Consider the following 26964-nt stretch of genomic DNA (forward strand, 5'->3'; position numbering starts at 1 on the left):
CCCTACGGTGCAGTTCTATACTGCAATACACGGGGTTGCCGTGAGTTGGGGACTGACTCGATGGCAGCTAACCATCTATGTATCTATTTGTATGTATGTACATAAATATATATACATATACATACACACACATATACATATATATGTAAATAGAGTTTGAATGCTGTCCATGTTTATGGATATAAAAAGGTCAATAATTTAACAGCCTGGCCTGCATAACCTGGTAGCTTTTTGAGCAACTGTATGGAAACATGGCTGTGAAATCAAATATCTGCTCACACAGTGTGGCTGAGGGTCCTGGGGAAAGCTCTGCCAGGTTTGCAGTTTTGAGCCCTGGAACCTCAAAAGATGCATGCTAAGACAGTGCGCACATGAAGGCCACAGCAGCATTGCACAGGTAATCGGGTAATACAGAAAGACCCACAGTTACCAGAAATGGAAACCAAGCCTATCTCCAGAGAACACATGAAGCGGGTAAAAGCAAACCCCCATATTTTCACTTCTGTCCTTACTGTGCTCCTCATGGCTTCATCCCAATACCATGACCTTTCTATGACCTTTTCTCTGTCATGAAAACCAGACAGTGTGACAGAGGGCAGAGTTCATGGCTTTGGAGCCAGGCAGCCCTGGGTGTAAATCCTGGCTCCCCCTCATGCAGCAAGGGGGTTCTGGACAGGTTAGTTAACCTTTAAGCCTCACTTTCCTCAGATGCAAAATAATACCTACTCTCGGATTCTTCTGAGAGTCAAAAGAAAGAAAGCATAAGGAGCACCTAATACTGTTTGCTCAACAAGTGGATGTTCTGCCTCCCCAGCCCCAAACACCCACCTTTCTTGCCTTCTTATGGGCCTCATTTCTATGGGAACTCTGCTTTCTGAGATGGCTAATTTATTCAATAAATTGGCACTGTATCAATGTACCCTTTAACAAAATTTTGTGCATTGTGGGAATTTGAGGCACACTGGCAACACTACTGGTCTCCCTGCTTTCATCCTTGCCTTCCACAATCAGTCCTCAAGCCAGCAGAGTAATCCCACAAAAAATGCCAGTCTCTTCCCGCCTCAAGCGATAGCTGTTGTTGGTGCTGCTCTGGAGTGCTCTGGGCTGCCTGGAAGTGTTCCCCCAGATACCCACATAATTGGCTCCCTTGTGCCCTTCATGCCTTTGCTCAAATGACACCTACTAATGAGGCTATATTAGGAACCCTGGTGGCATAAGGGTTAAGCACTTGGCTGCTGACCTTTCTAACCGAAAGTTCGGAGGTTCAAACCCAAAAGCCGCCCTGCAGGAGAAAAGAGCAGCAATTTGCTCCCTTAAAGATTATAGCCTAGGAAAACCTATGGGGCAGTTCTACTCTGTCCTGTAGGGCCGCTATGTGTCGGAATCGACTCTATGGCACACAACAACAACAACAATAACAATAAGCCTTTCCTTGGCCATTATATGTAATCGCAACATTTCTCACTCCAGCAGCTGATCTTTGTTTTTTACCTCTTTTTTTATCCTCCACGACACTTAGATGCCTTCTAATATGTTATGTCATTTGGTTACTCATTTTCTGTCTCCTGCCAAGTAGAATGTAGGCTCCACAGGGCAGGGATGCTTGTCTGTTTTGTTCATTGCTGTATTCCCAGTGACTAATATATGCTGGTTGTAAGCATGCAAAAACACTTGTTGGAAAGGACACAAGAGTTAGCTTGAAGCAGTGCCCACTGATCAAATCTGAAGCATTTTGAGAACCAAACTAAATAATGGTAGTAAAAGATTAAAACCCGCTGAATAATAAGAATTCAGGGAATACACTGATACCAAGAAATGAATGAATAAATTCATGAGAAGGGAAAGCCCTTCCTCATAATAGGAAGCCAACTGGAAAATGTGGACAGAGTGATGGAATTAGAAATTATCATCTGGCAACCAACCAGATTGCTACTTGATCTAGTCAAGAATCATCTAATGATGCTAACCTTCTGGGTGAACGTTTGAAGAGTAACAAGAGATTACGTACACAGTCTCAATGTATCTCACCACAAAGAACTTACTGATTACTAAGGGTAAAATATCACTTTACGGTGGGGAAATTTGGAAGACACCACCTAAACCAAGTTAACAAAGTTGACCTTGCCAATAATGGGGCTGATTGGCAGAAAATACCTCCTGATGTGACACACTGAAAAGAACTCAGCATCACTTCCATGCCGGTCCTGCCAAAAGTGCATACCTGGATCTAATCATAAGGAAACAGAATCTAATCATAAGGAAGTATCAGACAAATCCAAATTGAGAGACATATTATAAAATGACTGATTTGTACTCTTAAGAAATGTCAATGTCATGAAACACAAAGACAGACCCAGGAACTGGACTAGATTAAAAAAAATAAGGAGTCTAAAAACACATGGGCATTGAATGGAATGAATGGGCTTGGATTTTCATTTGATCTAAAAGATACTATTGGGATAATAGGTGAAATCTGAATAATATCCAAGGAGTAGGTAATACTATTATGCCAATGTTAATTTCTTGATTTTGGTAATTGTGCTGTGGTTATGTAAGATAATTTCTTGCTTTTTGCATATACACATTGAAGTGTCTAGGAGTAAAGGGAGGTCTTGTCTGCAACATTCTCTTAAATGGTTAAAATACACACACACACACACACACACACAAAGGGAGAAAGAGAGAGGGAGGCAGGCAGAGAAGAATATAGCTAATGTTGGGATATGTTAACACTGGTGAATCTGGGTGCGATGGTTAAGACTGTGTGTCAACTTGGCTGGGTCATGATTCTCAGTGTTTATATGTGATCATTCCCATGATTGAATCTGCTGTGAGTAGCCAATCAGTTGAAAGTGATTTTCCTTGGGGGTGTGGCCTACATCCGAATATAGCAGATGCTCTGGCTTTTTTGCTCACTCTGGATCCTGTGGCTGTCTCCTGTTCATCTGACTTCTGGTTCCTGGGACTTGAGCTATCAGCTTATCTGCCAATCTTGGGATTCGTCAACCTTCACGGCCTGTGAGCAGAAGCCCTGCTCACTGACCTGCCAATCTTGGGTTCACCAGCCCCCGTGGGTACGTGAATCAAGAGAAGCCTCTATCCTGATCCATGGACTTCGGATGTTCCAGCCTCTACAATCTCATGAGCTCTCTCCTTGATATAAATCTCTCTCTTTATATATTTATATACTTCACTGGTTTTGCTTCTCTAGAGAACCCAGCCTGATACACTGGGTTATGATACTTGGGGATTCTTTGCACTATTCTTGCAACTTTTATTAAGTCTGAAGTTATGTCAAAGTAAAAAAAAAAAAAATTCTTGAATGAATGAAGATAGAAGGGCCAGGGTAGGAATATTTCCAAAGTTCTTACAGTGAAATCAACAGGGCCACTGACTACTGTATAAAATGTGTGGAGAGGGGTGATGGAGGTGCTTCAAGTGTCATGGTAAGGTGAGAATCTGAACCATGCCAAGCCGTAACCACCACTCTGCAGAACTCACCCCCACGCCAATGCCAATGTCTACAAAGTCAGCTCCATGGAGGCAGCTGCTCATCATGGCAGGTCTGGAGGTGTGTCAGTGCACATTTTCCTTTTGCTCCATTTCTTGACCTGATGCTAGACTTGTAAGTTGTCACTTTCTTCATGCTAAACAACCAGTTCCAGGTTCCAAAATCAGGTTTTTATTGTTGTTTTTGTCTGCCATGCTGCACTCGGTAATGATCGTCCCCTCCTTTCCTTTTTATGGTCTATATTAGAGATTAAAGTAGGTTTGATCACCTTTACCCAGACTATCACTCAGGAATCCAGGCAGAAGACCCAGGGTCGATACATAATTAAACTATGTTTTAATGGAATAGATATAAAAAGCAGATGGATGGAAGTTGTAGTTTTAAAATTAGAGCTCAGAAAGGAACGTGGCTCCAGCTTCCCATTGTTTTCTGCCCAAGAAGATACCCAATTTTAGCTATTACTATGCTCTTTCTCTTTTGATTAAAACTCTCCTATTTTGACCTGTTGTTGTTGGTGTTGTTGCGAGCTGTAGAGCTGATCCCCACTCGTAGCGGCCCTATAGGACAGAGTAGAACTGCCCCATAGGGTTTCCAAGGAGAGGCTGGTGTGTTTGAACTGCTGGCCTTTTGGTTAGCAGTCTGAGATTTTAACCACTTTGCCACCAGGGCTTCTATTTTGACCTAGGTTACTAAAATTGCTGTGGGTAAACATCTAGGTTTTTGGGTTAGTATTTCCGTTGTTGTCTTTGAGTCATACACCTGACTCACTTTCAAACTCTGACCAGAGGTTTCAGTTCAGTCCCAGGAAATGATATCACAGAATCTTCTGGAGAGCTGGGGCCTTTACAGTCGGCCTGGCTCATCAGTCAACCTCTACACTGCGACTCTGCCTCCTGAGGACTTTAATTCGGTGACAACTATGTATGTTTTAAGAAAACAGAATTCTGGAAAAGGAGAATACGGGATGAGGAACAGAACAGAGGAAGAAGAGTGAAGTTATGCAACATCTTCCCTTTATATTAAAATTAAAAAAAAAATCACCTGCTGTTGATGCTGGTGAAGCTTAAATGCTCAGTATTAAGGCCTTGGCTAAAACCACTATGACTGAAAATTTAACTGCACAGGGATTATTCCTATAACCTCTTTCTCTAAGAAAGCACATTAAGAAGCAAGAATGTCAGGTTAGGGGGTTGATTAGCAGTAACTGAATATCATAGCTCATCAAACCGTTCATTCCATTAGCTGGGGCAAGGAAGGGAGCAGTTAGAACCGTGGATTACATCAAGCAACAAGAGCAATTTACCAAGGATAGAAGCATATGGCTCTACTATTAAAGGGTTTAAAGATCGGGGTCACTCACACAGCATTATCCGAAATACCATCACAGGAAGGGAGATGGCACAAGGGGGGTTTGAGGTGGAAGGCGAATTACATACACACTGGAATGCCTATCAGAATTTGCTGAAATTTGAGCAACACCATGCTGAGATATTAAACTGTTTGCATATGTTAAACGGTTTTAGTTTACACACACTTTCGTAGGGTGTTTATCAATTTATATACTCAAGGAATCACAAATCATGTGTAAATCACCAGTTCCTAGACGCAATTTAAGCCTCATCTTTCATGCAGTGTCTGGCTTGCGATTAGCTTGTTTTCTAGAAGTGATACGGTGCCGTAAAGCGAAAGATAGTGAGGGGCAAAGGCGGAAGACCAGATCCATGCATCATGCTGCTGTGACACTTTCTGTATCTCCTAAGTTTACTCATTTACATTTCAAATCAGGAAAACCAGCTTCTTGGGAGGAAATCTGAGTCCTACTGCATAGAATCATTTGACTTTTGGCTGGGAAAGGACGTAGGAGTAATCAGGTCCAGCATCGTCATTGCTCACATGAAGAAACCAAAGGGCGTGGCATGGGGATGGAGGGACATGGCCAAAGTCCCAGTATAAATGTCCTTCCCAGTTACTGGTGGTGGTGGTGGTGGAGGTGTGTGTATGGGGTGGGGGAAGGGACTGTGGAAGGAACAGATGTTCCCTGGGACATATTCTCCAAATGTGGAAGTTTTAGGGCAAAATGGTGCCATGAACGTAGTTAATATTTTATTGATAGATGCTGGAGAAAGCCTTAGGCAAGCAGGACTTCGAAGCATACAGAGTAGTCAAAACGAAAGCTTATTAGTTTTCTAGTGCTGTTATAACAAATTGTCACAAATTTACTAGCTTACAACAACACAAATTTATTATCTTACAGTTTTGTAGGTCAGAAGTCTCACTGGGCTACAATCAAGCAGGGCTGAGTTCTTTCTGGAAGCTAGAGGGGAGAATCTGTTTCCTTGCTTTTTCCAACTTCCTTTAAGACCACCTGTATTCCTTGACTCCTGGCCCCTTCCTCAATCTTCAAAGCCAGCAGCATAACACCTTCCAATCACTCCCTCCTCTGTTTTATAAGAATCCTTACTTTGGGCCCACCCAGATAATCCAGGATAATCTCTTTATCTCCAAGTCCTTAACTTTAATCACATCTGCAAAGTCCCTTTTGCCATATAAGACAACATATTCATGGATTCCAGGGACTAGGGCTGGACATCTTTAAACCAAAAAAACCAAACCTGTTGCCATCGAGTCGATTCTGACTCAGAGAGAACCTGATAGGACAGAGTAGAGCTGCCCTACAGAGTTTCCAAGGAGTGCCTCGTGGATTTGAACTGCCGACCTTTTTGGTTAAGCAGACATAGCTCTTAAATACTATGCCACCAGGGCTTTGGGCCTTTATTAGGACTACCACAAGGCTTTTTACTGCTTGCTCACTTTGGTGTAAGAACTTAGAGACATTTCTGCTGCTGCTGCCTTCTGGTTGTTTTTTAATCTCCCAGACACCACACATTCTGACCAAGATGTCTCTTTACTTCTTCAGTTTTTTTGTTTTGTTCCTTTTCTGTTTTCCAGAGTGAAACTCCATATCTGCATATAACTTTATGGAGTCCCAGGCTGTTGTTATGGTTTGTATTAAAGATTGTAACCAAGGGAGTAAGGGGGTTGGTTGATTGCCCCCATTTTCAAAGGGCTATGTGGATTGTCTTAGAAAGTACAAAGGCAGACTCAGCTTGGGCAAGTGTCTTCTCCCAGCATTTTTATTAGGCTATAGTTTTTTTTTTTTTATAGCTAAGTGAAGTGGAAAGGATGATATATATATTAAATATTTTAATAGGACAGGTTATTTCTACTTCCAGCATGGGCAATAAAAGAGATGATACATACAAATAAAAATAATTACAGTATGTGGTGTTCCTTTACAATGTGCAATCAAGCTCGTGAACCAATGACTTTCCCCTTATGGAAATAAGGCACACCTTGCATTCACATCTATTAACAACATTCACAAACCATTGTTAGCTTGTCAACAGCATCTTTAATTAAAGCCTCCCCTGGACAACTCCAATCACTTCATATTGTGAGCTCACATGGGCTTCTAAGGTACTTTGATTAAAATGATGGCACTTTTTATTTATGCGTGTTTGTTGGTTTTTTTTTTTTTTGGTGGTGGACTAAGGGGGTGTGGGGGTGGAGTGAGGTCGAAGGAAATCTAAATCTAAAGGGCAAGGTATGGAGAAATTCTCTGTTCAAAAAAAAAAAACAAAAGAAAAAGATCATAAAAATGAGATTGTGAGAGTTCTTTTTTTCCCTTTTTGTTTCTCCATTTTGTTTCTCCTCCTCTTCTCCCTTTTTGGGGGAAATGGTATTATATTTTAACCTAAGTGACTTTGCGACGAAATCATCATGATTTTCCTGGGGAAAGGAGTACAGCCTTCAGCTAAAGGTGCATTAACCCTTCTAGGCCATTAAGATGCCATTTGATAAATTGCCCTTTTATCATACCGCATGGCACGGATAGCCTGAAAGAATTAATGCATTTCCCAAATGGTAGCAATTTTCTCCCCTTGCACTACCAGGAAGAGCCCTTTTGTTTGCTACTTAGAAAGTGCCTTTCCTTGGCAGTTTCCTAAGCATGATATAGAGTTAATTAGTGTCAAATCTCTTCAAAGGTAGTCCATTCTTCCCATAAAAACTTCTAAATCCGACTTCAAGCAACAAACTGGAATCCAAACTCATGATCCACTACTGAACAGAAACAGTGACAAGGCTAGTTCATTCATTTCCATCCACTGCCATCCATCAAGAAAAGCCTGGTGAAGTGGACTGGGACAAAGCTCTTCCAGGAGCCACCTTTCCAGCTTGACTGGTCATTGATCTCCTAATTGAAATGCCAGCCCACCTGGAGTGCATTGTTTGGACCCAAGAGGATACCTTCGAGTAAAATCATAGACTAGAGTACTATAAGAAATAGAAATAGATGCTAAGAACTTGATGCTGGGAGTTGTTTATATTTTTACAAGGCTCTTGACTTTACAGTAAATAATATGTTTACTTCGAATTAATTGTTCCTTTCAGTCTAGGGATGTGATAAACAGTAAAAAAGGAAGAACTCATCATCACTGGGACAGAGCTAAAGCAAATTCCATGGGTCTTCCAGAACTTCCATTATCTATGCAATTAGAAAAATTAAGGAGGCACAAAGAAATAATAATATCAAAAGTTAGCACTGATATAACACTTTAGGTTTGCACCAGACTTCAGATATATACAGTCATTTGATTGCCCTTACCCAAATCTTGCAGCACAATTAGTAATATGCCAGATCCATAGATGATAAAACTGAGACCTAGAGGAAAAGAATGATACGCTCAAAGCCATACAGCCTCTAAGTGGCAAGGGGACTGAAGCGCAGTCCAAATCCCTCTGTCCTCCCCACTCTACTGTGTCACCTTATTTCTGATAATTCTGTATTTCTCAATGTCTAAGTCTGTGCTACTTTCTTGATAATTTATGTATATTATCCATTCACTTCACTGAGTTCAAGAATGGGCCAATTCTTACCTAGGAAGTCAAACATACACACACACATGCTCACACCTACAAACACTAAATAACAAAGGAAGGCGACAGATTTAGTCTGGGGCCCTGGTGGGACAGTGGTTAAGAGCTCGGCTGCTAACCAAAAGGTCGGCAGTTCGAATCCACCAGCCGCTCCTTGGAAACCTTACGGGGTAGATCTACTCTGTCCTGTAGGGTCGCTGTGAGTCAGAATCGACAGCAACAGGTTTTGTTTTTGTTTTGTTTTTAAGGACTGTAAGTATTCTTTTTTAAGTATATTCTATGCCCAAGATCATGACATCTCACTAGTAAGTAGGTTGCTGTCAAAAAGCAGATGTGGGATTTCAATTCAGCAGTCTCTTCGTTCTTGGTTATAAATACTATTTTTGCCTTTTATTTATTTATTCTTTAATCTATTTTTCCCCTTATCTTTTTTTGTTTTTTCTTAGAAGTCAAAGAGCTGTGTATATTCTCTGGAAAGAAATCCAAAGCTGCTCCCGGAGTGACTATTATCACAAACTCTCAAGTGACCTTCAGCTGGCAAATCTCTCTTTACTAATTAATCACCAGTTCCCAAGCCAGAATGCTGGGAATTATCTTCAACTCCTTCATCCCTTTCACCCCATATTAAACACACACACACATACACCCCAGTTGCCAAGTTCCTGTGCAAGTCTTTCTCAAATCTCCCCACTGATAGCACTGTGGGGATTAGTGAACGGACTTAAAATGTTCAAAACTGGAGATAAGGACACTCAAACACAGAGTGACCCTTATTTCTTGCCTAACATGATGTGTTCTGAAGTTGAAAGGGGACATTATTAATAACAGTGTCAGCAAAATGCAACATATTTTACCCAACTCACAAGGACAGTGCTCGTATACTGAAGGCTTGAACTAGGGCAGTGGCCATGGAGAAGGAACAGAAGATATACCTAGAATGCCAACATGATCCTGTGTCCTTAATCTCAAGGCTTAGCAATCCCTACCCACCAGCTGAATTTCAACTTCCTCTAGGGAGAAACAACACTCTACATGATCTGCCGTTGTTAGGTGACTTTAGTTTGTTCCGATCCTATGTACAAGAGAATGAAACGCTGCCCAGTCCTGTGCCATCCTCACAATCGTTGCTATGTTTGAGCCCATTGTTGCAGCCACCGTGTCAATCCATTTCCTTGAGGGTCTTCCAATTTTTCACTGACCCTCTACTTTACTAAGCATAATGTCCTTCTCCAGGGACTGGTCCTCCTGATAACTTGTCCAAAATACGTGAGATGAAGTCTAAGGTGCGTTCTGAAGTTAGAATATCAGGTTACTTAATTCTGTGTGTGTTTAATCAGCTCTGAGCTTTTGCTGTCAATTCCAGGAATACAGATAATGTCCACTGTGTCCCAAACACCACTCTGCCACACATGTATCACTGTCTACTCCACGATATCCGCCCCCACTACCACAGCTGGCAATAAACTCCTCAAGCGTAAGGTACCGTATTCTTTTTACTCCACTGTACTCCATGTATTTGGCACTTCATAGTCATTGAGCTGAACTGAGTTCCAAATATCAGCTGGGAAAACCATCTGATTGGTGCGTAATACCTTGCAATGAGAAGGTGCGGTGTCTCTTGCCTTTTAGCCAGACTGTCTCCCATGCACCAATATCTGGCATCTGATCAGTTACCTGGTGTCAAGGTATAGCCAAAAGCAGGTATTCTTATTTGGAATTCAAGAGGCAAGGTTTTGACCGGGGACCACTACGTTAATCACAGAAACCTCGTAGCAGTGGCTTCGTACCATCCGAGATCTCAGAGCCATCAAACGCTCCAGCAAGGATAGAAGCAATTTCATATTTTACTGGGGATGAGAAGTTGTAGAATGATCTCAAAAGTCTGATTTAACATAAAGAATACTTTACTAAAACAGATTAATTTCATAAAAACTCCCTTTTTAATAAGTAGGCTGGCCAGGTGGCCGGTATTTTAAATCTCATTGATAAAAGATAAACATATACATGCATTCTTTTTAGTCTTCTAGTAAGGATATTCTCCCAAACAGTCTAATCCCACTTCTGAGTGCTTATGTCTTCTGTTAGGCATGATGGGTGAGTAGTTGTGTGTTTAGATGTTTGTTTTGGTTTGTTTTATTCATGCTACCATGAAAGAAAAGCCACATGGAGCCATTTCACAGAAGTAGCCTCTACTACAGTGTTTAATTGTGAGCCCATTACAGGAAGGAAATTCTATCGTCTCCTCCATTTCCCAAAGCTACTTTTTTCTTTTTTCCTAGGCTTGTATTTGGTCTTATCTCATATTTAGCTATTAAAACCAGTGCAACATTTAAGTACCCTAAAAAAGATAATTTTTTATATCACTATTGCCTTTACCTTCCCAAGCTTTACACCAAGATGCACACAGTGGACAGGCCTTCTATATATAGCATTGTATAGCAAAACACACACACTCATACATACACATGTGCACGTGCACACACACAAACAAAAACGAACAAAAAACTGGAAGACAAATTAAACTATCACATTTGGGCTGAGCACAGATTCTAAAAAGTCTCCTTTTGTAAAAGAGTCAGTAAGATCACTTACAACATTTCTGATTCTAGCCTAAGCATCTGGTCAGGAATATCCATATGACAGAATAATTGGAAAAAATAAATGAATGTTTGCCTTTGGTTTCATTTTATTGCTTCTCAGAAGAAAGCTCCATATAATAATTTTCTGGTCCAGTTCTCTACTCTCTGACCATGCGCTGGGGAGGCTCCCAGATGGCGGGAGAGACGGAGTGGGAAGAGAGGGCTACCTCTATGTCATCATCTTATTTGAATACATATTGGGAGAATATCTGCAGTGAGACATTTGATTTTTTAATTCTCTGGTTTGAACATCTTATTTTTATATATTAAAAAACATGATCAAAGCCTTATGACAGAAGATAGAATGAAAACATTTCCCCCAAAAGTACCACAAATCCTTCAATTTGGAGTTTGGGAACTGAGACAGGCATTTTGCATATTACTACTGCTTTTTTTTTTTTTTTTTTACTGCTGGTTTTCTCTCCTCCAAAGGCCTGTGATAGGAAGCTGGGTCTAGCACTGAGCTCGCTGCTTGAATTCCCTGAATCCAGAAGAAATCCAAAGGTTTCAGATTAGCAAATAATCCTGGCAGCCTGGTTTCATGCCACAGCCCTTCCATGAGGCAGCTCTAGCTCCTGTTTCTGCGATGTCACCAAAAGTCGGCTATTTTGTAACTTGGGAAATGCATGGAACCTTACTCTTTGTTCTGTCTGTGGCAGGGCCTGAGGTTCAGTGGAAGGAAGCTGCTTAAGGGAATGTTCTGGCATCCAAGTGACTTGAAAGCAAGGGAAATTATCTGCACTTAGCCACTCTTGAAGACTCCCCCACCACAGCCTTATAGAAACCTGCTGGAGAATGTTGTACCGGAGGCTGGAAATCATTGAGTTATAGCCCTTACACCGGTTTCTTTGTCTGGCTAATTCCTACTCACCTTTTAAGACTCAGCTCAGGAAGCCATCTCCAGGAAGCCATTCTCCCCCTTCTCTCTCCCTGCCTTCCCCTAGAATGGAGTAAAGACTCTCTCTTTTTTCCATTGTTCTGATGAAAGCCTTGCTTCTCATCAAGCACTCTAAAAGCAAGTCTTACTGAACTTGAGACTAGCATGCCTAGCTATTCCTTAAAGAGTTGGGGGCAGGGGGGAGGTGATGTGATGTAGTCTAAAGAATGCACTGTTAGTAAAACATCTGCTTTCATGCCCAATTCTGCCACCACCCACTTGTAAAACCTAAGGCAAACCCGCAAACCTTTCTTGGTCTTAATTCTCAAGTTTATAAAATTGGGATTTTATTATTATTATTTACCATGCAGGATTAGTATAAGAATTAGAAGATATACTGTAGGTAAAATGCTTTATAAAATATACATGTATCAATTGTTGTTGTTGTTGTTAGGTGCCGTCAATTTGGTTCTGACTCATAGTGAGTGTATGCACAACAGAACAAAACACCGACGGGTCGTGCGCCATCCCCACAATTGTTGCTAAGCTTGAACCCATTGTTGCAGCCACTGTGTCAATCCATCTCATTGAGGGTCTTCCTCTTTTCTCCTGACCCTTTACTTTACCAAGCATGATGTCCTTCTCCAGGGACTGTTCCCTCCTGACAGCATGTCCAAAGTATGTGAGACATAGTCTTGCCATCCTTGCTTCCGATAAACATTCTGGGTGTATTTCTTCCAAGACAGATTTGTTCATTCTTTTGGCAGTCCATGGTATCTTCAATATTAATATTAATAATAGTGTATTGATTAGGCTTTCTTATTTTATCACCTTTGAGACTGTTGTGTTCACTGTATTGTATCTCATGCAACTCAGCAGCATCCTTATAAGGTAGGATGGAAGTAGCTACTATTATTTTTAAAATGAAGAAACAGAGGCACAAAGAGTTCAGTTAACCTCCCTAAGGTCACATGAAAGGAGCCCTGGTGGCACAGTGGTTAAAGCGCTTGGCTGCTAACCAAAAGCTTGGTTGTTCTAAACCACTAGCCGCTCTGCTTGAGAAAGATGTAACAGGCAGTCAGCTTCTGTAAAGATTTACAACCTTGGGGACCCTACGGGGCAGTTTTAACCTGAATTTTTTTTTTTTTTTTTTTAATAGGGTCACCGTGAGTTGAAACTGACTCAGCAGCAATGGGTAAAGTCCCATGAATAGTAGTGAAACCAGGGCCTCTGCGCCTGAGCCCACATTCTTAGCCACTGAGGTCAAATGTTTTCTAACATGGTCTTTACTAAGATTTGCACTGGAGTAAAACTTATTTCTAGCCTTTCTGCTCTCAATTCTGTAATGTGTAACAATTTACCCCCAGAGACTTTTAGCAAATTCTCAACAGGCCTCAGACCCTGCCTGCCTCACTCTCAGAGGTCTTACAACGCTATCTGCAGGATGCCTCTTTACAGAGGCCAAGATTTGCAACACAACTTCAGAAAGTTGTTCTCCTAAAGCCTGCTACATCAAGGAGAGGTGGGATCATTTAGTACATGAGCGTTGGAATTGAAGCCAGATATCCAGAGTTCAAGTCTCAATGCTGTCATTAAGTAACGTGCCCTTGGGCAAGTAGCTTAGCTGATGCTTTTTAGTTTTTTTTTTTTTTTTTCTCCATCTCCACAATTGGTATAAAATCCTCTTCCTCAAATGTTATTGTGGAGACTAAATGAGTCAAATGTGTGGGAAGATATTTGGTAAATTATATAATACAGAGGTGAGCAATGATTACTTTTCCAAGAATGCAAAGCCCTGTTTGAGTAATTTAATGTGTGTGTATACACACACATACATATATTTCACATACATACATATACACAAATATGAGTGCATGTGTGTGTTTATATACATACATCTGGAAATTCTGGTGGCACAGTGGTTAAGTGCTACGGCTGCTAATCAAAAGGCCAGTAGTTTGAACCCACCAGGTGCCCAGGCGCTCCTTGGAAACTCTACGGGGCAGTTCTACTTCATCCTATAGGGTTGCTATGAGTTGGAAATCAAGCCAACAGCAAAGGGTTTTTTTTTTTTTTTTTTTTTGGTATATATATATATATATATATATCCAAAAAAAAGTCAGCAGAGATAATTTCCTAAACATTATAATCAACCAAAGCTCTTGATTGCTGGCAGAAGTTGGAAAGATTCGTTATAATGGTTGCTTAAGTCTAAAAATGTAGAGGTAGACAGAGAAAGGAATTTTGAAGAAGAAGGAAAGTGACATCCTTTCGCTTAAAGTACAGAGTCCCCTCTTGCAGGCTTACCGGGAATGCAAACAGGATCCCTCGAGAGAGACCGGGTATGATCAGTTCAGACATTGAACGACCTCACGTTAAGCTTACCAAAAAATCAAAGTATAAGCATACGAAACTATTTGAATACGGGGGCTGCTTTGAGTCTTTGATTCATTCCACACTGCCGTGTCCCTGGAACTCTGGTACAGAATTTGGACCAATGATATCAGTTACAGTTCCATTAAATCGTCACTCCGCTATACCAGGGAGGTAAGTTAGAAACAGGCAATAGGAAAATATCATCCATGTGCAGATGGAATAGCCTTCAATTTAAATAAAGCATGAAGGGGTTGTTTGGGAGCTCCTACAATATTCTGTGTGTATGGAGGTGTTGGAGAGTCAATAACTCCAGTTGTCACATCTATGAACTAAAAGGAGGGAACTCTGGTGGCCCCGAGGCAAAGATGAAAGACTCTCAGTGGTGCTGTTCCAGCTCTGAGGACTTGGAAGAAAATGGGCCTTATCCTGAACACAAGTTCAAAATGGCAGAACAGTATAGAATGAAAATGGATTTTCAAGTGACATTATGAAGAAAGAATGACACTAAATAGCTATATAAATGGTCTTTTCCTGATAAATCACAGGATTAAAAGCTGAAAAACTTAAATCCAAGCAGCTTCCTGGCAGAGATGGAAAAAAAACACCCCAGCGTAGAAAAACGAAAAATAAAAGTAGCGGAAAGACATTTGCTATTTTTAATGGTTTTATAAGTAGTTGAGAGCTACTCAAAAGGGAGAGAGGATTGCCAAGGAAGACTAAATGGCCTGTAGCCCAAGAATTGGTCATTTTCTTAGGAGATAAGAGTATCTAGGAAGATTTCAGCAATGTGAAAAAGAATGTGTGCTTCCTACAATTTTATTTTAACCTCAGTCTAATACATAGGAAAATGTACACCTCACCAGTCTCATATTTGGATAAACTGCTCCTGTTTCCTTCTGCTTTTCTAGACAGCAGTAGTGAACTCACATCTTAGATACAGAAGAATAAATTGAATCGGTTAACACGGGACATACAAAGCTACTGATGTTCCAGGGCACGACCACACTTGGTCCAATCTGTCTTTCGAGGTCTGAAGGCTTTACTGAGTTCTTGGGTATCTCTCCCTCCTATTTCACAATTACCCCATGTCAAATGATCATTATTTTGCTATGCTCTTAAGTCATTTTATTTAAGTCCTTATATGTTTGATTTCTCTTGCATATTCTACTTCTGACCTTCTAAGAAGGATCATCTAACAAGAGACAGGGATTGGGGTAAGTTGTAAATTAGATGCCTATGAAAATGACAAAGAGCCCTAGGCTGGTTTTCACAAAATGAGGTAGAAGATACTGGTGGTGGGTTTGAGAGGAAGAAGTTGAACATAGGCTCACTGGATCAATGACAATGAAGAAAAGAGGATGCCGAGGTAGAATTTGCAGGAGGCTGTGGCAGGACTTCTGTAGGACGATGTGTTTAAAAGTGTACAGTCGATTGTCCATGACCTTAATTTCGAACAGGTATAGTTTTTTTTTTATTTTTATAGTTTCCTATGTAAATCAACCAAAGGGATAAAAAAGAAGTGACTCCCACTCAGGGAACTCTGCTTTTAGATCTGCTTACCCGACTTATCTGACACTTTGAATAAATGCTTCAAAACTCTCCAAGCCTTGATTTTCCTCATTTGCCAAATGGAGGTATGTAGATACCAGCACCTTTTCAGTTGCACAGGTGAAGAATCTAGCTTTGCTGGACTAAGGAAATGTCATGAGAACCCAACATGGTACAGCTACACAGAGATAAGCCCAGACCCTCACCAACAACTGGCTGGCAGAGCTTTTCTTTCTACTACTCTCAAGCCCTGAAGAGCAGAAAGTTAAAGCCATTGGTCATCAACAAATTCTATAGAAATAGTTGTCGAAATCTGTTAAAACCATCTGTTTCTCTGGATGTTTTTCCTTGCAGGGTGGTTCCTTCATGTGTTTTTTGCTAAGAACAAAAAAATCTATTCTAAAATAATCAAGATGCTATGACTAAAAATGCCGAAGCTATCTACCCAGTTTATGAGAAAAATTGCTTTCTGAAGAAGAGTTTGGTTTATCTTGTGTAGAAGAAGGCAACGTTTCCACAAATGTTATAGTTGCACTAAGAAAACAACCAAATTACTTTCATTAGAAGAATATGCGATAACTGAATTATTTAATTCTGTTGGATTTTGTCAGACCTGAAAGCTTTCAGTTCTACTCTGTCCTAGAGGGTCACTAAGGAGCCCTGGTGGTGCAGTGGTCAAAGTACTCAGCTGCTAACCAAAAGATTGGTGGTTTGAACCCACCAGCTGCTCCACGGGAGAAAGATGTGGCACTCAGCTTCCATAAAGATTACAGCCTTGGAAACCCTATGAGGCAGTTCTACTCTGTCCTACAGGGTCCCTATGAGTCGGTATCGACTCTATGGCAACAGGTTTAAAGATTACAGCCTTGGAAACCCTATGAGGCAGTTCTACTCTGTCCTACAGGGTCCCTATGAGTCGGTATCGACTCTATGGCAACAGGTTTAAAGATTACAGCCTTGGAAACCCTATGAGGCAGTTCTACTCTGTCCTACAGGGTCTCTATGAGTTGGTATCGACTCTATGGCAACAGGTTTATAGGGTCACTACGAGTTGGAGTTCACTGGACAGCACGCAACAACAACCAAAGCAACATGTGTGTTTTCATTCTAGCCAATAGTTTGGGGACTGTTTTTCCCCTCTGTGTGGTCAAGTCACTCTCTATCTCACCCACACACTTTTATGTCTTATTATCTTAATAACTTCCAATTTTCTGCAAAGGTTCCATTCCATATCTAACATGTCATTAATATGCCATTCTTCTCTGTCTCTTACCTAGGTTCACCTTGGTTGATGGACATATAAATCTCCCAGGAATTCTCCTCAGGGATGGCACCATGTGGTATGAGTAAACTCACCCCTAAAACAGAAAATCCAAGAGGTTATTCATGAATTTTCCAAATATCTTGAAGCAGCTCAAAATATTATGGATGGTCAAAAAAGGACCTTCTCACAGCAATTCACGAAATCCCAATCCTTGGAAAATTTATAAAGTCCTTAAGTCTATAACAGTGACATAAAGAGGAGCATATTATTTAAGTGAGTGTTCAAATTAGTTTTTTTATTGCAAACTGTTGCAGCATTTTTTGGATCTTTTAAACGATTGTGTGCTTTAAGCCAGGCACTTTCAAACACAGCTGGGGATATAAAAGTTTAGGAGTTTATCAAAGCGTTAGTTAGTCTGCTTCAGATTTTAAAAATGTATTTATCTTGTTTCTGTCCACTCATTTCTGGAAAAGGTACCTGAGATGATGGGTGAGCCATCTAATAGTTTGCTAGATCCTGGGATGAAATAGTTCTACAAATTGTGTATCTGAGTGTAAGTGTAGGGAAGTGCTCAATGCAGTACCGCACTTTGTCGAGGAGACTGGAGAAAGGGTATCTAAGAAGCATAGGAGCTTAATAGGTTGTTGTATAGCCTGTAGTTGGCCCTAAATTTGAAAACAGAGGCTAGAAAGGGCTAAAGTTAGCAGTGACTTAACCATATTCATGCCAATGTCAAGGTGAATAAAACCCAATAGCCTTATTTGAGTAAAATCAGATAATGCAGCGAGGGCAGACACCAGAACCACATCAGGCTGCATTGACAATGTCCCTCTCTCCTCCTGAGTGCTGTCAAGTAAATATTTCATGTTGACCAAAAATGAAAAGTCTAGAGAGAGCAGGGATTCTCTTTAATGTAGCTTCCTGTTTATAAGAAGAAATAAATTAGAGACACAGTAAGATCTTTAGGAAATAAAATCTCAGGGCATCTTTCTATTCTTTGAATAATGCGGCTCTCACCCATTCTCCTTTCATTAGAGCTAATGTAATTGCACAGAAAGCTTTCGGGTTGCTGATGATAATTTAACTCGAGAGATGGCAGGCTTTACTGATACCTTCTACGTGCCTGTTAGCTGCTCTTGAGTCAAGGAATGCAAGACTCATTGCAAAACAAGTTATCTGTGATTCACATTTATGAGCATTATTCAGTAACACACTAGTTATCATCAGTATCTTTCACTAGCACTAAGAATGAGGCACATTTAAATCTTGCTTACAGCCTTTTAACAAGATCCATTTATATTCTGGACCTTAATGTCAATATAGAAGAACTGTAATTGCCATATTTAGGGGCCTTCATTTAAGCTTCTCCTTCCATTTCCTATTCTTCCTTAAATGTGGCTGCCAAATGACGTGGCCTCTATATAACATCCTTCCCTGCTGTTGAGCAGAAGTTGTAATGCACAGGATATTCAGTGTGCTTGGACACCAAACTAAATACATGCCCTAGGCATTTTGTCTGTACCCTTAGTTTGACATAGTACTTCCTCTCTGTTGCCTCTCCTTTTAGGCTGTTATAACAGAGACATCCAGTCCCTATTCTTCATATATAGAAGCATGGGAGACCATCATCAAACAATAATGCTATTTTACATCAATAACACTTAGCACAATGCCTGGCACAGAGTAGGCACTCAATAAATATATCATGAATAAATGAATGAATGGATAGGATTCAAAATTCTTACTGAAAACACCATGTTATGAGATACCAGGGCCTGACGGTCAACTCCTACATCAAATCAGAAGAAATATAGGTATGGACATTTGAGAAGCGCTGTTTGTACAGCAGATCAGATCTCATTCCTTTCAAGTCAGCTTAATTTCCTAGGTTTAGATTGAAACAGTGTTCATAATACTCCCAAATTCAGCCTGAATCAATGGGATCATTGAAGCTTTAAACTGTTTCTTCTTTCCTTCAATCAGAAATTGTACCATTATCCTTTGGATATACTTCTCTCTTGCTACCCAAACAGGCAAATTGTACACAGAGACTGAAGACAGCTCAACAGAGAAGCAAGGGTCGTAGGGGTGGTAATGGTGGCAGCAAGTTTTGTTTTATAAAGAATGAGAGGCACTGTGGGAGAGCTTCATGCCTATGGTCCCCTAAAGAAGCATCCGTGTTCAATATGTCATTCACCAGTTATCTTTGATTAAAGAAAAATATACTTCCCCAAACTACACCTGCTACCTCGACAGCCTTTTATTTGATATGACAACATAACCACCTGTCTGCGTTTCAGATTTCATACTTTGCATAACAAACCATCTTTAAATTGTAGGGACCACCCTGATCTTCTTAGGAAATCATTGCCAGACACCATACGACAATTTTCCATGGATTGCATTAAAACAATCTTATTTCTGTGCCTTGCTTTCTTTACATACTAGCTACCCAGGGCATATTTTGCATTTATGCCCTGCAAATAATAGAGCATAGGTTTCAATTCCCTACACTTATTGGTCCTCAAACTCATTCCCAGGGAACAGCTTCAATCTTGTCCAAGGCTCCTTGTTAGGGGCTTGGAAAATTCTCCTTCCACAAAGGAACTCTTTGGTAATCACTCGTAACACCATCAGAACCTTTTGTTTTTGGCATGAGTGCTTCTCGAGCCAGAGGGAAGGAAGAAGAGCCTCTGGTTCATCCTGATTCATCTCTTCGCTTTCTTTGATTAACATTAAAACAAACGTAGCCAATGAATGTGTTGGCTTTGGCATTCCTCCACGTGCGTATAAATGAGAATGTGTACAAATGAGAAGAGAGAGTGTCGGTCAATTTATTCATCCAATAACTACTGAGAATCTTCTCAGTGCCCAGCACTGAGCTAGAAGGTGAGGAGGAGATAAATGCACAATAACTCAAAGTGTATCTTTATGGGATTCTGCTGTGTATACCCTAGTCACTTTGAGAGGGCAGGAGTTGTGTCTTTTACTTTTTCCAGAAACCATGCTCCTTGTTTATGGATTATTACACAAGAGGGCACTTGGTAAATGTGGCTGATTGGCTCATTTTGAAATGAGTCTCCCATATTCGTCTGCTGGTTATCACCAGGGATGACTGCATTGCACGCAGACCCTCAGACATATTTAAATGAAGATCTCTACCACGTCCTAATCTTCCTGAGGATGAAAATAGAGAGAATTGGAAAGTTAGAAAACAACATCATTGTTAGGGCTGTACTGAGGGGGATATTTGCCTGAAACGGAGTTTGTAAGGAAGCCATTGGTCTGGAACAAGACGACATTCATCAACTCGAATGAATTGCAGTCTCAGGTCACCAAGCTACAAGGTGGATCAGCTGGGTGGAAGAGCAGCATTAGACTAGTCCTATTAGAGACTTAATTTTTATAACATAAAATGTTTGATTTGGAGGGTTCTTTAGCTTCACCCTAGAGAAAATCTGCCAAGGAACATGGCCCTAAAGACCATGATTCAGTGTTAACCTAGTGGACTCTTTTCCCTCTTAGGAGTAAACAGATCAGCCTACTATCTAATTCTCATTGCTCCAAAATCAGGGAAGATATTCACCTCTTCTGTCACCCAGTTAGGTCTCAGATGGAACCCGAAGACTAATCCATAGATAGACATTTTAAAAATGATCTGGTCTGGGCATCTTAAGTATCCTGCCAAAGCATCCAGAAAATCTTCTCCCTCCCAACCAAAAGGAGGAAAAGAAAAAACAAAAAATACTCAAGAACTACTTGTGCTTATGACATATCCCTGAAACTGAAGTTTAAATCCTTATCATTATAGCATTATAGCCAGGTCTAAGGACACTTTTTGGTTTTTAAGGACACTGACAGTGGTCATTAGGTCAGTTACTGATAAAAGTACACTCTGAGTGTCATTTCACTAAATTATCTACTAGTGCTTGGGTAAATATGATACCTGACAGTCCTGGCCTTGGGCTATATCAAAGAATGTTTTCAATGCTTGCTTATCATATCATTGGAAATGTATTTCCAAGGAGTTTAAGCCTTGAGGAACTACTCAAATCTTTTGAGCAAATATGGCTATCAACTCTAATTGGGTATCAAATGGAGTGTTCAGTCCATTCTGAGATGAAGAAAGCAAAAATCTAATCTCAGTGTCGGTTCTAGTTTGCTGTGTAAGTCACGTGGACTTATGGAGCCATGGTGTTTGTAGCTCTGACAAAGGAAGAGCAAACATCGTAACATGGATCTGAGGGGACACGATCATGTAAATATAAAATGTTTACACAAATGCAAGAAAAATACAGACATACACGCTTGTCACTCACCTGTATTTGGCATTACTAAGCGGCCCCCTAAATGGCCAAAGACACCAGTTGTCCTTAGTTCTGTCCTTGTGGGAAGTGATGATAGATTTTGGATGTATGGTGTTTTGTTTCTAGGATGCATTGTACTAAAGCCACGGTTGTTTCCATGGGGAAAAGTCCCAGGATGATTCTTGCCATGGTACTCGGCTCTCTCAGATACTCCCAAAGAAACCACGAATGAGCTCTGGACTTTGACTTTGATGTCTGACAAAGGGTTAAAGAGTGAAGACTCTGTCATGAGTTCCTTATCCAGAGGGTCCTGTAGGCATATGGGCCCACTGTATGTTCGGCTCACGGTCAGGTCTGGTTGCATGGAGGAATTCAGGAGGAGGGAGTTACCTGGTTGAAAGAAAAAAAAAAAGGGTCTGTCACTCAAAAACTATAAGGCACTTCTGTTACCCCTTTCACATCTGCCTCTACTAACTACACAACAAGCTGTGTGGTTGTCAGCTGTTCCACTCAGAACTGGCTCTTCAGGCCCAACCTGCATATCTAGAGTAGTTGTCACAGGCTGGACACCTGTGACCATGGCCGTGGACTCAGGAGCTCTGGAGTCCCTGAATGCCACTGACAAAATCATTAATTTCCCAGAGCTCCTCACGTGTTATCTTTTCAAAACAAGTATTTCTGGCATTCCTTCAGGCAACTACCTCAGGTATTATTGTTCATGTGATTATTTTAACTGGCAAAGAGAAGCTAAAAAAAAGAAAAAAAAAAAAAGGCAGAAGAAAGATGTTTTGTAATCCAGCCTGGAACAAAAATAACACCTGTTCATTTCAAATGGCAGGAGATGACACAGCATGGCGAGTAGGTATTGCTGTTTATAACCGAGGCTGTGTGGTTTCTAACACGTTTCATGTGGAACTCCGGGTGGTTTCTAGACCTGAAGGAAGCGATGATGTGTCCTCAGAGTGAAAGGGTCAGGAAACTTCACGAATTGCTCCACGTCTGAGCGGCCAATTTGCTCTAATAATGCACATGTCACTCTGAGAGTGAAAGGACGCCATTGAGGGATTTTGAGGGACTCGAATTCTACATGAGGAACAAACAGCTTAGAATGGCTTCCTTTCTGTTGCCAAACAAATGAAAAAAACAATCTTTGCAAAAACATAAGAAATTGGACTTTGTCATCTGTTGCGGCTCACCAACTTTTTGAAAGCCAAATATTAAAAAGAAATGCTGTGATATTTTCTTGTGATGAAGTAATCTCATTTTTTAGTAAATAACAAAATAACCTTCAGTCCCAAACCTCCCACCCATATCAGTCCGTCAATGTGACATCTCAAATTGAAACGCAAACCATATTAAACAATTTTCCTTTGGGGCCTGACAAAGACATTGAAGTACGATATTTCTGAAAATGTTACAATTCTAAGCCATACTGTATTAGCCTCTATTTTTTTTCCATTTTCATAATTTGTAGCCATGCTACCACAAAATCTATAATCCTGGATTTTCCCACCTCTTATTCTGATGCTCTAAGAATCCACAATCACAGAGAATGAGATGCCAAATGAGATGAAGTAATTCTGTAGATCTAAAAGATCCTTGGTGATGCATTTTTCATGTTTGAGGCTGTTAAGCCAAGACACAGGCACAATCAAGGAACTGAGCTTTTTAATAGAAGTGTATTGAGTTCTACACGTTACAACCTCGCTCTTGTTTATGGTCTTCCCAGGCAAGGAGTGCAACTGAAGAACCAGCCCACATCCTAAAAGAGTTTTTGGTGTATAAGTTTCCACTGAGACCTGAACAGTCTTTGAGTCTCCTAATTTATCTCAAGCCCTCACCTTCTGAAATTTAATTTTTGCCTATTCTTATAAGACCCTCTTAGCTTATGTGCAACAAAGAGGCAAATACATTTTCCAGAGGCAGACAGCACTTAAATACAAGTTGTCTGACTATACAAGTATTTACATACGATAAAGTCTGCAACTGAAGCAAGCTGACTGCTAACTTGCTTCAAGTCTGATCAGGGGCAGTTCATTAAGGCACTTCAAGCTTCTCTCTGGTAGTACTTTTTAAATTCCCTGATTTCCTTTAAAGCCTCACAGTTCATTGTCCTGGTGAACCAGTTGTACTGCTCAAGACAGGAAGTCGAATACAGTGGAGGTAAAATCATGTGACCATCGATGTGAGATGTATCCGCACAATAAATATAGGGTATGGTAGTGTTTACCAAAGAATTTTTCCTTACATCATTGATTTTTTTAAATTCCTGGCCCAAATTAAAAATGGTCAAGTAAGTTTGGAAAGGCTACATATTTCTCTTAGCAATTCATAATGCATGTAAGTTTTGAGAAGCCCTGAAGTAAAGAGATCTATTTAACCTTATCAAAATCAGCATTCCCCAAACATATTTATGTTAGGAAATCATCACCCTCACCTCCTACCTAGTGCTCTACGTTATATACTGATATTCTGTGCTACGATAAGAAGAAACAACCCACTTTTAGAGCAATATTCACTGCGTTTATTGAGCACCTTCAATATGCCAATGGCTTGTCCATGTTATTCCAGGGAATTTCATCCTCACAAAACCCATGTGAGGTGGGTGTTGGTATCCCCATTTTATAGATGTTGCATAGACGTAAAAATTGAAACTCAGTGTAATTAACTAGGTCATATAGTAATTTGGGGCCCAAATGTATATAATTTCAAAACTGTCTCTCGCACTACTCTATTTCCTCTATTTTTAAGTGTTATGATTTAAGATATGAATACCTTGTTATTTCCTGGAAATATATTTCTAGTTTCTTAGGTAGTATAAAAATTAGTTCCTTTGGATTTATTCCTAATTAAATCACACATACTGTATAGTCAAGTACATGTGGAATGTTCCTATCTAGGGCCGAGCAGACACCTCACACTGAGATTCTCTAAAGTAAGTAGCAAGGACTAAAAACACTCTGGTCTTCTCCGTCCACCTCCCGGTTTGTTTTGCTAGCATGCTTGGGTTTCCCCTTCTGAACCCTGTCAGCTCAAGCACTGCTGAACAGTGAGACCTCCTCTTCTTGGGTGTTATGGGCACTTCTGACACACAATAAGCAGAACTAAAGATGACAATATTGACGATGAGAATCAAGGTAGAAAACTTCACCCCTTAAGAGAGGCGTTTTCATTTTTTTCTGAAATGCAAAGATGTGTGTGTCTCACTGGCACCTGGTGATCAGGAATAGATTTGGTCCATAGAAAAGAATTAAATGACTGCTTTGAAAATGAGTATTACTCTACTGTGATGTGACAGATTTTCCTTCTTCGACAACAAAAGGTTGCTTAGATTTGGCAACAATTGAGAATCATGTAGCCTGGGAATTTCATTTTTTCACTTGGCTAACTGACCTATCATATGTCTTCTGAATTCCTTAAACATTTAGAATTAAAAAAAAAATGCCATCGAGTAAATTCTGACTCATAGAGACCCTACAGAACACAGTAGAACTGCCCCATAGGATTTCCAAGACGGTAAATCTTTACAGAATCAGACTGCCACATCTTTTTTCCTTGGAGTGGCTAGTGGGTTCAAACCACTGAACTTCGGTTAGCAGCCAAGTGCTTTAGCCACTGCATCACCAGGTCTCCTTCGTAATATTTAAAGTAGAAGTAACAAAAATAACCCCACCTAATAAATAGTGTATATAGGGGGAAACCCTAGTGAGGTAGTGGTTAAGAGCTACGACTGCTAACCAAAAGGTCAGCAGTTCAAAATCCACCTTGGAAACTCTATGGGGCACTTCTTCTTCATCCTACATGGTTGCTATGAGTTGGAATTGACTCGATGGCAATGGGTTTTTGGTTTAGTACATAGTGTGGAGCCCTGGTGGTGCAGTGGCTAAGAGCTCAACTGCTAACCAGGGCAGTTCAAATCCACCAGCCACTCCTTGGAAACTCTATGGGGCAGTTCTACTCTGACCTTCAGAGTCACCACGAGTCAGAACCAACTTGATGGCAACAGGTTTTTTTGGAATATATAGTGCAATAAATATATACCTGGGAGGTTGTGGCATGGTAGCTGGTCTCCAACCTTGGATGATCTCTAGTTAACTAAATGAACCATAAGCCCTCAAAGTGGGCTTCTTAAGATACAAAGTTGTATAATCTAAGATGAAATGACTAGTTAAGCTCAACACATATCAAAGGTAGAAAATGTTCCTAATGGTGAACTGAGTTACATTGGTCCTCATAGTAGCCAAGCACTTAAGCAGTTCACTTTATCGAGCCTGGTCTCCTAATGTGTGAAGATGACTCGGCAGCAGCTCCCAGTACCAAGAGCTACCTTCACACAGGACCAAGGCAAGCGCTAGGGGTCCTGTGTGAGTGTAGTCTATGGCACTGAGGATGAGCTGTTGGGGGGACCTACGCCGCTGACCTTGACGGACTGTTTTGAAGTTGAAGGTCTGGAAGCCACCTGTCAATGCAGAAGAGTCAATGACGTCCACGCCATAGTCACTCTGGCTCCGTCTATAAAGAGTGACGCCAATGACCAGGACTGCAACGGCCACGACAGCAGCACCCAAGCCCGAATACAAAGCAATGTCGCTGGCATTCTCGATGCCTGAAAAACAAAAGAGAAATCCTAAATTGGCAACATCGACACAGAGCCAAAGAGCCACCGTGGAAGACAAAACGAAAGGCTATTGGATTTTTGGAACTACTGCACGGAGAAAATGACATTATAACTAACTACAAGTTGTACTCCCCTTCACACAATAATCACATTTCTAAAATGCCTTCTATACATCAAAGGGATGCTAGTCAAATATCTCAACTGCATTAAGTAGTTTACCATTTAGTAGAATCTTGAAGAGAGTAAATTTTGCAAAGAAAATATTTTTTTCTAGTAAAAAAAAAACCAGCTCTATAATTTACTTGTTTTTGGAAGTCAATGTACTTTTAAAAAAAATTCTTTATTGTTATTCAAGGGAGGACATGAGACCCACACACAATGACAAAATATGGGTGGCCTCCTCTGCTTATATATGACCTGGGCACATGCATTCACAGAGGGCATTCTAGGGAGAGGAGATAACGCAAACGTCCATGAGTTAAAGGAGAGAAGACCAGAGCTCACAACAACAAATTTTAACGTTGGCACAAATCATTTAGTTTGAGAGAACACCGGCAACATCGGTTTAGGATACACAATCATTGTGAGAGAATTTTTGTTGTGAGATAGGCAGGTCTGTGGTCCTGGGCGTGGTAGGTCGATAATGGATGTTTTCTGGCATCAATTCAATGCTATGTTCTAAGGTTTTTTTTTTTGTCAAAGAGAACTGAACTCTGAGGGGGCACATGCTTTTCTCCCATACCTCTCCTACTCCATCCTATTGAATGCATGGGCAAAGCAAAAATAAAAGCGTTAGTTTGAATTTAGAGTTTAGGGGTCTCCCCACCCCACCACAAAATGTTTTCTAGGTGTCCTCTGGGCGTGTTTCATTTCCAAGGCACATTCA

The 26964-nt window shown here is 40.6% G+C and overlaps 1 protein-coding gene across 9 annotated transcripts in view; it reads right to left on the bottom strand.

The window, feature by feature from the left end:
- The window catches only part of UNC5D (unc-5 netrin receptor D), a 630356-nt gene that overhangs the window by 53059 nt on the left and 550333 nt on the right, over positions 1-26964 (bottom strand). For 7 of the 9 annotated variants that reach the window (XM_049865157.1, XM_049865156.1, XM_049865151.1 and 4 more), the window contains 3 exons: positions 25881-26066; positions 21473-21850; positions 17163-17247 (listed from right to left, as the gene is read on the bottom strand). In XM_049865157.1, the coding sequence (XP_049721114.1) occupies positions 17163-17247; positions 21473-21850; positions 25881-26066 (649 nt within the window). The remainder of the gene's footprint in view (positions 1-17162; positions 17248-21472; positions 21851-25880; positions 26067-26964) is intronic. The other 2 variants (XM_049865158.1, XM_049865152.1) reach the window with 1 other exon arrangement.

This window comes from Elephas maximus, chromosome 22 (assembly GCF_024166365.1).
Source record: "Elephas maximus indicus isolate mEleMax1 chromosome 22, mEleMax1 primary haplotype, whole genome shotgun sequence".
In the NCBI taxonomy this organism is placed as follows: Eukaryota; Metazoa; Chordata; class Mammalia; order Proboscidea; family Elephantidae; genus Elephas; species Elephas maximus.